Source organism: Rhamphochromis sp. 'chilingali', assembly GCF_963969265.1.
Source record: "Rhamphochromis sp. 'chilingali' genome assembly, chromosome: 1".
Lineage (NCBI taxonomy): Eukaryota > Metazoa > Chordata > Actinopteri > Cichliformes > Cichlidae > Rhamphochromis > Rhamphochromis sp. 'chilingali'.
Window position 1 is genome coordinate 70,014,168 of NC_137929.1, and position 11,450 is coordinate 70,025,617.

The following is an 11,450-nucleotide window of genomic DNA, read 5'->3' on the forward strand; positions in this document are numbered from 1 at the left end:
ACGTAAAGGTACTGTATAAATGTGTTCAATGACTTTGTTACTTTTAATGATTGGTGAGCACCCGCTTCGATTCGCACTCAATTCAGACTTTACGTTCCACGCTGAAAACTTTTTGAAAACTGAGATTTTCCGTTTTCGTTTTAAAAAATAATCCCGTCCACACATAAAGGCAGAAATGAAGGAAAACGCTGCTATGAACATGCCAAAGCAACAGGTGGCGCTATATTCCTAACCGTGTAGAAATGTTGGCCAATCAGAAGTCTAGAGGCCTCGGTGGGAAATGGTAAACAAAGATGGGGCATAGAAGCAGAACCGAGTTGTATGTGTGGACGGACAGTAACTGTGTGTGTATATGTAAGCATGTAAACACTGCAGAGAGAACAATTAACAGTAACAGTATTGTAGAAATTCATTTCACCGAAACAATAACGTGGTGCACAGTGTGACGTCAAAAAAGGCGCACACCTTTGACGCTGCGTTTTTTCTGTTTTTCTCGTCCACACGTAAATACAAAAAACGGAGTTTTAGAAAATAGCTTCTCTGAGCCGTCTTTGTATCTAGTTTTCCCTCTTTATTGACATTGTTCCCTTTTCCCCTCTTTTTTACAGATCTGATTTGGTAACTACCATCCACCCATCGATAAGTAAGAAGCTCACGTCCTCAAATTCCTAGTGTTAAACAATTTGCTTATTTTGGCTATTTCCAAATATAGCACTATTTGTTTAATCTGATATACACTGACAATGACATCACGCTGGTCAAGGAGGCGCAAATTACGGAAAATGGTTGAGGCAGCAGAGTCCGATATACTCAGGCACTTTAAAGAGATGGTTGCTGAAAAACACAAACAAAACAGCAATGCACAAGTCGAAGTTAAGCGACCGCAGGTTGCAGAAGAGTCTGGTGTGTCCCACTGTTGTCACCCAGGTATAGATAGTCAAGTATTTACCAGTCACTATGAGCAGATTTCAGAAGTATGTGAGACCTATGTATCACCCGACAAGGATAATGACTGTGACTTTAGTTTTGACAGCTTTGGTTGCCATGCTCCACCGTTTGATTCTGATAATAGTGATGCTGAAGCTGATGACAAAGCGCCAAATACTGAATTCTTAATAACAAGTTTAAGATACTGGGCTTCTACATTTTCAGTCTCGTTGGTGGCAGTAACAGCACTCTTGGGAATTTTGCGTGTATCTCACCCAGACCTACCAAAAGATGCCAGGACAGTTCTCAGAACGCAAGGTCAAATAAACACAATAAAAATGGATGGTGGGGAATACCATCATTTTGGTTTGGCTAAAGGGTTGGTCTCTCGACTCAAATGCTTGATCTTGCCTGCCAAGTTGAACGACTTAAAATTGCAGTTTAATATAGATGGTTTACCCCTTTTCAAAAGCAGTAAACTTCAGTTCTGGCCAATTCTTGCAATTGCAAATGTTGACTACACAAAATCACCATTCCTTGTTGGTCTCTACTGTGGTCTGGGTAAGCCAAAAAGTGTAGTTCAGTTCTTGGACCCATTTGTGAAGGACCTCATGCACATTTTGAAGTATGGCATTATCTACAATAGCTGCCAGATAACAGTTAAAGTATGTTCATTTGTGTGTGATGCACCTGCAAGAGCTTTCATTAAAAACATAAAGGCTCATAATGGTTATTCTGGTTGTGATAAATGTGTTCAAGCAGGTGAATGGAAGAACAAAATGACGTACCCAGAAGTTAATGCAAAGCTTAGAATGGATGCAGATTTTCAGTTGATGATTGATGAAGACCACCACTTGAATCAAACATTGTCTCCTTTAGCTGGTATGGTTAAGATGATAACAATGTTTCCCTTGGATTATATGCATCTATGTTGTCTTGGAGTCACAAGAAAACTTATATACTTGTGGATAAAGGGCAAAGTACTTGCAACAAGGCTGTCCAGTCGAACAGTAGGTGAAATTTCAGAAAAGTTGAAAGCTCTGCGACCTTATACACCAAATGAGTTTAACCGCAAGCCAAGGGAATTGTCTGAAATTGATAGATGGAAAGCAACAGAGTTGCGAAATTTTATGTTGTACACAGGGCCCGTAGTGCTTAGGAATAGCATTCCAGTTGAGTTCTATGATAACTTTATGTTGTTTTCTGTAGCAATGCATCTGCTGTTATCCCCCTCTATGTCTAATGAAATGGTCGATTGTGCCAAAGAATTCCTGGTGTCATTTGTTTCTCACTTCGGCGAATTGTATGGTAGGGATGAAATCACATACAACGTACACCAGCTGACACACCTGTCAGAAGAATATCGACTCTTTGGCCCGTTAGATAACATTGCTGCTTTCCCCTATGAAAATTACTTAGGCCAGATTAAACATCTCTTGCGAAAGCCTCACTTGCCTTTACAACAAATTGTAAAAAGACTTTCTGAAAAACCGGATGTGAAGCCAGCACCACAAAGAAAAGCACAAAAGTTAATGCATCAGCATTATGATGGTCCACTTGTGGCTCCGATACACCATTCAGAGCAGTACAAGAAAGTAGTGACAGAAAAGTACATCTTGTCTGTTGGGGATGGGGACAACTGTGTGCAGGTAGTCGATGACATTGCTTTAATCCGCAACATTGTGAAAGTAGATGGTGACACATTTGTTATTTTCCAAAAGTTTTGTCACAAAGAGTCTTACTTTCAGTACCCCTTACCGTCATCCAGAATTGGATGCTACAGAGTGTCGCAGCTGAACAGCAGACCTGGCATTACAAAGCTCAATAATATTACTGCCAAATATTTTCTTTGTCCAGACAACACAGCTTTCATTGCATTGCCAATCATGCATAGTCAATAAAAAAAAAAGTTTGTTTTATCGTGTGTGCTTGTAATAGTTGCCTATATACATTTTAAGCTATTATTTATTATTTAGTTCAGTCAATAGATCAAGTTTTGTAGTGACTATGAAAAATATATCCCAACAACAGACTGTTCTCTCTGTTGAGGTCAGGAAAGCGATTCCGCTCCCTGAAGACCAACACAGAGAGACTGAGGAGGAGCTTCTTCCCGCAGGCGATACGGTCTCTCAATCACACCACCACACAGTACTGACCCACACATACAGTTCTTACACACACACTGGACTTTCTGGACATTGTTTTTGCACAACACTGGTCACTATATTCTTCATTTCCAGTTAATACTTGTACAGCTGCTGTTATTGTGTATATATTTATTTAGATTTAGATTTCTTCATACATTCTTATATAGTTCTATATTGTGTATTTTGTTGTACAGTTATTTTATTTTCAACTTGAATTTATATATTTTATCTTATTCTTCCCAGTTAAATTTACCCTTCATTCTAATTTGTGTTGTACAGTTATTTCATTTTTAACCTTAATTTATATTTTATTCCTTCCTAGTTAAATTTACCCTTTTTAATTTTTCATATTTATTTCCTATCTTATTCATAGCCTTTTCCTTTTTTGTTTTCTTTAGGTCACGAGCAGTTGTCCAAGCATTTCACTACATATCGTACTGTGTATGACTGTGTACGTGACAAATAAAAAAATTTGAATTTGAATTTGAATTTAATTTATATTATAATTATCTGTTTCCTGTTTATACTAGACAGGGCAAAAAGGACTCCAAAAAAAAAAGATAAAAATGAAAGACTGGTGCATTGTGCAGTTCAGCACTGGTGGTACAGAAATAGTCCCTAGTACATGGATAAATGGGGAGAAATTGTCATGGCCTCCATATCCTCCGCGAGACACATTCAGGATCCATGCCGCAGTAAAGAGGAGAGTTCATCCTGGTGCAACATGGCTCACCTATGCACCAGTCCGACTTCTAATAAGCCATGGTGGGTATCAACTGGATTGGTGTTGTATAACTGCAACAATAACAAGTTTTTCGTGTCCTAATTTATGTCTGCCTATACATTGTGTTTTGTACTTCCAGACACATTTCACGAAGCAGAACGCAGTCTTCAGAAATATCTAAGTGAACACTGTGATACGTCTGACCTTCAGTCCGAAGCTGAAACTCCGACCAGTCATAAAAGAAAGCACAAGTAAAAAATTTTTTATTTCACAAACATATCTGTGATTGCTAAGAATTTATGATCTTGTCTTTTATACTTATCTGTGGTGCTTGCATACTGCAATATCACCACATAATATAGTCCAAAAAAGTGGAAGCTTGTAAACTTTTTAAAAACGCGAAGCCGTGTACACTTGTGCACTTCAAAAATTCCTTGTATACTGTACTTTCTTGCACATCTCCGTTTCATGTGTGTGTTGTTAGAAATCAAACTGTAACTTTAGGAAAAAATATTCCAAACACACATTTATAATTACCTATGACCGTTTTCAACTTTTTTTCTTTAGACCAAATCCCGTGTACACATATAGTGACTCAGAGGATGAGCAGCCCACAAAAAAACGGTTTCCCCAGGCCCCTCGAGTGAAAATACCAGGTAATAAAATACTGTCTAGTGTCTTTGTACATATCTGTGTGTGACACAAGGAAACGTTTGACAAGTTGTCTGTATTCTTAAATAATTAAAAAAAATTATCTTTTTCTAAACAGCCCTCACCACTCCGCAGTCTTCCCCCCAGCCCACTGACAGCAGGCATCATAATGCCCCACCCAGCTTCCGGCACCTTTCGCCACCACGGCACAACACGCAAACCGACACAGCTTTGCGATCTCCCCAGCATGCAGAGTCTGATGTCGAGGACTTCCCTGTAGACAGTATGCTTTTAAAATACTTTTAAAGCTGAATCACAATGTCATTGTACTCTTATCTTCAAAACACCAGTTTATACTCCTGAATGTCATCTTGTTGTGATTTGTTTTTCTGTAGATTCCAGAGACTCTGTGAGGCCACTATTACAAGGCAAGTTCGAAAATCTTGGAATTTCACATTTTACATGGTATAAATGGTAAATGGCCTATATTTGTACAGCGCTTTAACTAGTCCCTAAGGACCCCAAAGCGCTTTACACATTCACTCATCCATCCATTCACACATAATTCACGCACTGGTGATGGCAAGCTACATACCGTATACAAATATCAAATATATGTGAGTTAGAACAACTTATACTTGAATGCAGAATGTTACACCGTCACTTATGGATATATTAATTTTTTGCCTCTCACTGCTTAAGCCATTAATCTTTCTAGAATTGTTTTTTGTTTTTTTGTTTTTTTTAAACAGATGCGACCTCACAAAAGATATTAACTATGCTGTCAGACCTGACGAGAGCTGTGAACGAACTGCGTGATGAGGTCAGAGCCATCCGCAATACCGGCTGCAATGATTCGGTAGATGCTGGGGTACTGTCTCTGGATTTGCCCTTGCACAACATGGAGGAGCTAAACAATGCAGAGGCAGCTCTTCAATCAATAGAGGCAAATAAGGCAATGGTAAGTATATAAAGTTTATGTACACTTTGTAACTATAAAGTGTAATAGCTGTGATTTAAATACATAACAACGGCCTGTTGATTAAACACACAAGCACTTGCATACACATTTAAGACATGAGACACGCTAATTCCATCTATTGAAATGTGTCTATAGGTGAGACGCCTTGCCTTGATTGGAGGGACCACACTGGAGGTGCGAGTCCGCCGTGTAATGGCTTATGCCATTACAAACGAGCTGGCCTCGGTACTAAACTGGGCAGGGAAAAAAACCAAGGACCAGACAAAGCAAAAAAGGGCATTTAAAGATACAGCGCTCTGCAAATGCATATTTGGTAAGTTTTACCGTTTTTTTGCTATATTACTTTGTCTTTCTTAATAACAAGACTTTCATGTCCGGTTAATCTGGAGATGGAGTCTTTGGTCTTTGGCTTGTTTAGTCCTCGGGTTGTAGTTTGTACAGCCCAAGGACCCCATGTTTATTTTGTTTTAAAGGATACACGGCACACCATGCTAAGACTTATCACTTTTTCCGCTCATAGCTCTTTGGGAATCAAATGCGGCAGTTTGCAGATTTACGCCTGGTGACTTTCATGTTTATCAGCCTAGGAGTTTACATACTTTCTCCCCGCTGAAGACAGTTACAGTGGGGCAAAAAAGTATTTATCATGTGCTATAACATGAGCTTATTCATGTGCTCTAATTCACTTTTTTTGTGTGTGTGTGTGTGTGTGTATTTTTGTCCTAGATTGCCTGACGCAGCAGTTAGGGGCAAACTCTATGTCCGAGTTTGTCTTTGCACAAGCAGTGCAGAAATGGCTCCGGTACGCCCCAGATCGTTTGGGTGGTGCAGGACGCACATCATGCATCCCCATCCCGGAGTAAAAAATTACAAATTTATGTTAAACATAAATGTAAATAGAAAACTGTGTTTTAATAAAGTATTTAGCAAACGAAACATGCCTATTGACCTTTTTTGTTTATTTTTTTTCTCTGTTACATCACATGCAATGCTTTCTTATTTTAGGATAATTATATTGACATGATACATCGTGAGACATTTGTTTTTGTTTTTTATAAAGGGTGTCCAATTTGAGGAATAAGTACAATTATGTGTTTAGGTGGTTTAAGTATTGATGGAAACATGCAGTAGTTTAGTATTGGTTAAAATACCTATAAAGAAAGGTAGATTTCCAGTCATGATTTAACTGTTGTTTTAATAAAAAGCCACTGTGCGACAGAGGTGGAAAATCAACACCATAGCTCAACAGTGTTTCAATATCAGAATCTGACATTGTTTCAATGTCAACAGTATTAGAAAATACAACGTTGAATCAATGTCAGGTTTCAACATTGATTCAACATCAAAACCTGACGTTGTTTCAACATTAAAAACGGGTGCAAGAGTGACGTTAGGTCAACGTCACACTTCAACGTTGATTCAATGACACAGCCTGATATTGACTCAACAGTGTTTCAATGTTTCCTTGCTATCTGGGTATATATAAAGCCATGCTTTGTTTTAAATACTGTCGTCACTGGTTTTTTCAAGCGTTTTCTAAGGACATCGCGAAAACAGTAAAGAAGGGGGAAATAAAGCCGCCTGTTTCCTATCGGTGGTGTACCATGTCAACCAATTAATCATAGATTGCATAGTTAGTGTGTTGTGTAGTCATTTTGTTTTGTGTGTCAGTGAGGGCACTGATGAATGTCATAAAGGCACATTTGCAACGTAAACACTGTCACTAAGTAGAAAACCAGCGGAGTGATACACCTCCTGTTGTCAGGCCTACAGGTCTATCCCTGTGCTGTTCTCCTCTGTCTTGTGGTGGACTAACAATTTTTTTTTACTGGGACACATCATTTGTGGGACATCTTATTGTGACAGCTGACTGTTCTCTTATGTTAGTTTTATTAATATTTTTAAATGGTTGTACAAAATTTAAAAATCGGCAGGTGTATTAGCTGCATTTTTAGATAAATAGTTGAATATGCTTACAAATGTTTTCAAGTGTACAATTTATATTTGCATTTCAAGTTATAAAAATAATTTCCTCAACAGGTTTGTTGTTTGACAGTAAAAAAAATACTAGGATTACTAGGAAGTTATTTGAGTGATTTCAGATCAGTAATATTAAAACAGTATGTCAATGAAAAACAGCTAAATTCAGACAGTGAGGTTGAGCTGAAAAAATGATACCAAGCAAGGCAGGAAAAAAATAAAATGGCACAATTTGAAGGTGAAACACAAATGTAAAATCAAAAGGAGTCAAAAATGGCCAGTTATATTTCTGCATTATATTGCCTGAAAAAAATTGGGCTAACTGCGCAGTGTTGCCCCTGAGGCAACGAATGAAAATTAACAGTTTTACTGTATAAATAAATTTAAAAAGTAGAACAAACAATCAAATATGCTTCTTAACATATTCATGCACATACAAGTATTTTTATTTCACTATAAACATGTAAAATAGTGATCTTTATCTTGACTCCTAATGGAGATGTCCCTCATGTAGTGCAGCTTGCAGAAAGGGGTCCTCCCCCTAAAATGAAAGTCACACCACCTTCAACTCATCATTTTATTGGAAAGAGATGTGTCTGGTAGCATTATCTGAAAAAAAAAGTGGGTTTTTTTTGAAGGGCCAGTGTAAGGCATGAAAATGTGGTTTGTTGCCTCAGGGCAACGCTATGCTGTAGAGGGTTAAAGATGCGGGTGAAATGGATTGTTATGATTGGTCATCACAGTAAACACAGCAGTCTTTCCTCTCTGTGTTTGACTTCATAAACTGATTTTATTGTTATCAGCATGAATGTTAACACAGCAAGAATTTTGCCGACTGATCATTACAGTCACAGGTTTCTGTCTGTGGCAATCTCATATTTTTATTTCCTTGTATTTGTGAGGATTTCTCAATAACACGTGGTGATCACAGTTATTAATAATCAGTTTGTAATACGTTTTTCTGCCTCACTGTTTCACAGGACGCTGTGTGGAGGCTGAAAAATGATGGCTCAAAAGACTTAAATGTTTCCTATTCAAATGATCCCTGTGTGAAGAAAATGGGTTTGCATTTTGGGAAAATAATATTTGTGATTGAATGTTTTATTGGGAATGTGAGCATCATTGAATTAAGTGATATCAGCTCCTTTGCAGAGCAGCAGAAGTGTCATTTATGGATGCAGGTGGTGTTACTGAGGAGCAAAGGTAATTGTGAGTCTATAAGTGACACAGCATGCAGTGCTGTTAAAAGGTATTTGCTACCACCTCGTCAAAACTGAGTAATAAAAATTCTGTTTTTAAAAGATGGTTATTCTATTAAGGGAAAATGTTATCCAAACCTACCTGTGTGCAAAGGTTTGTACCTTGCAACTAGGCATGTCTTTTGGTCCTCTCTTCTTTGAAGTATGGTTTGAACTGGGACACATTGGAGGTTTCCTAGCAGGAACGACGGTTTAAGGAAGGATGAAGCTTCTCAGCCTCAAATTCCACACTTTGACTTGGCCACTGGTTTTTCTGAGCCATTCGGAGGTGGACTTGCTGCTGTGTTTCCTGCTTTCTGAGTGCTTTGACCTTCAGACCTGATGGTCAGACGTTGTCCTTGTGGATTTTCTGATGCAGAGCAAGTCTCCCTTGTCCAACCAGTGAGTGCAGAGTGGAAGTCTGAGTCACCCACGAGGAACACAGACGTGTTTAAACAGCCAGGCTGGTGGACTTGCAGGTTTCTACAAACAAACCAGTGTAGTTTCAGTGCTCCATTAATTTTTCCACAACAAAGTCAAACACAGACAAGTGTCGGAGGATGCACTCTGAATCTATGACCAAGCAGGAGAAAGTCGCTGGGTGAGAGTGGGCAGACGGTTGTGACTGAACTGTTTTAGGTACTGCAGCTGATTATCTGGCACAAACAAGGAGACGAGGCCTGAGCTCTACAACCTCAATGTTGGCTGACGACCTGGTGATGATGATGGTGGAGGACGGGCGTGAACAGGTGTGACTGCTGCATCAGGACACACAAAAAGTCTTTGAGAGTTTTTAAACATTACTTCAGCCACAGTTACTAAAACAGAGCTCTGAGAAAACCATGTGTCTGTATTTTGTTAATGTTTACCTGAGAAAACCAAACACGGTCTGACATTAATGACCAACAGAGGCTGCTGATATTTTTTCAAATTTTGGTTTTGGTGTTAAAAACCTGCCAGCCTGTGAGTGTATCACTGTCACAGAATGGTGACCTATTCAGGTGCACCTCTGCTGTCATAGCCCTCCCCTGTGCTCGCATCACCAAACAAACAAGGATGTCATATTTAGATGTTAGAATGTAACTTCCTGTTTCTGCTTGTTGGACAGTCCACAGTGTTTCCTTTTTAGATAGCAAAATATAAACAAGTCCTTTTATAACCCATACCTATACTGTGTCTTTGAGTCAGGGGGAGAAATGTTCATATTCAAATACCGAGTACAAAGAGAGAGTGTGTTAGTACAGATGGTTATTTACTGCAGAGCTGTCTGCTTGAACACCAGAGAAGAACCAGACGTAAATTTCAAAACAGATGTACTGTGTGAGTACATGTACCCATGTACTCACACATTTCAGTTCATCTGCTAAAACGGTGTGGGCAGTAATGTAATAATACAATATTTAACAATTGTATAATTAATTAATAATCTGTGTTATATCATATACTTTTAACCTCCTAAGACCTGAACTCTTCCACAGCATGCATTTTTAATTTCTCTTTGATATACGGGCATATTGGGGAACGGTGAATGTAAAAACAAAAAATTACCAGATTTTTTTTTTATCTTAGTTTTGTTTTTAAGAAAAATAAGAGCCACATATGAGGATATTCGTTTAAAATTTTAATAGAACAGTAGCAGCATAATGTCCTCGTAAGTGGATATCAGGCCCTTGTAGAGCAAAATTAAGTATTCTGGTCTAAATAACCCAAAATGTGATGTCCACATATGTGGACGCAGGTCCTAGGAGGTTAAATGTGACATTTTGAAGAATGAGACAAATTAGTTGATAAGAACTGTGGATCGGCCTGTTCAGAGACAGCTGGAGGTGGTCAGATGGGAGTAACTTCTCTTTCAGATACTGGGACATGGACTCATTTAATGATGGACTAAACAACAGGACATGTGCTACGACTCTGTTAGAGAGATCAGGAAGATGGAGCTCTGCTGGATGTGACCAAAGAAAGCCTTTCTTCTGCTATGATGGTGAGTTTACACAGATTTATCTCAGCTGTTTGTCCAACAGATGAACTGCTGGAGTCTCTGAGAGGATTTAGGTCAGTATGTTTCTTCAGCCACTTATTTCTGCATGTATGTTTAACTTGTGTCAGAGGTGAAGATGTTTATGATGGTTGGAACAGAGATTTTTCTGTAGAGCGGTTGATTCATCTGAAGAATCACTGGATGTTTGGTCCAGTTTCACTGAAAGAATAAAAGAAAACATTTCAGAGACTTTAAGATTGAACTTTTTAATGTTTTCTGTGATCTTATGGCAGATAAATTGATTCTGATCAGGGAAAACAAATCAAGTCCAGATTCGCTCCGTCTCCAGTTTCCGCTGCCATGCTTTCTCATTTGTCTTCTCCGGCGCTGATAATCGGCGTCTGTCTTGTGTCAGTGATGTAAAAGATGGATTTAATGCGACATGACCATCAAACAGCAGTCGCTTTCTAAAACATCGGATATGTATCGGATTCAGCACCACATACAAAAGTGGCCTAGGTCGGATTTGAAAATATCTGATTTGTGCTGTTTAAACTGTAATACCATGATCAGATATGGGTCGCACAGGGTCAAAAAAGTCTGATTTAAGTGCTTTCACCTGCAGTGTGAACGCAGCCTTAGTCTGATCTCAGTTGTTGCTTTTTGGCTTTGTAATTCGTGTATCAGCCCAACTACAGGCTCGCTTTTTTTGGCATCATTTTTTACAACATTTGCACAGTCTTCCTCATTCATGTTTTTTTCACACACGACTGCGTTGCTAAACACGAGTCCAACATCATCATCAAGTTTGCGGATGACA

At 38.7% G+C, this 11,450-nt stretch overlaps 1 protein-coding gene across 1 annotated transcript; it reads left to right on the plus strand.

Moving 5' to 3' along the window:
• Nucleotides 1-3,615: 3,615 nt before the first annotated feature.
• On the plus strand, nucleotides 3,616-4,755 carry LOC308410049 (uncharacterized protein; the record flags this gene model as incomplete). Its single annotated transcript, XM_080903138.1, has 4 exons — nucleotides 3,616-3,839; nucleotides 3,938-4,049; nucleotides 4,366-4,454; nucleotides 4,568-4,755. Exons 1-4 carry the CDS (start codon nucleotides 3,641-3,643, stop codon nucleotides 4,753-4,755), a joined length of 588 nt encoding a protein of 195 aa, XP_080759264.1. The 5' UTR covers nucleotides 3,616-3,640.
• Nucleotides 4,756-11,450: the final 6,695 nt, after the last annotated feature.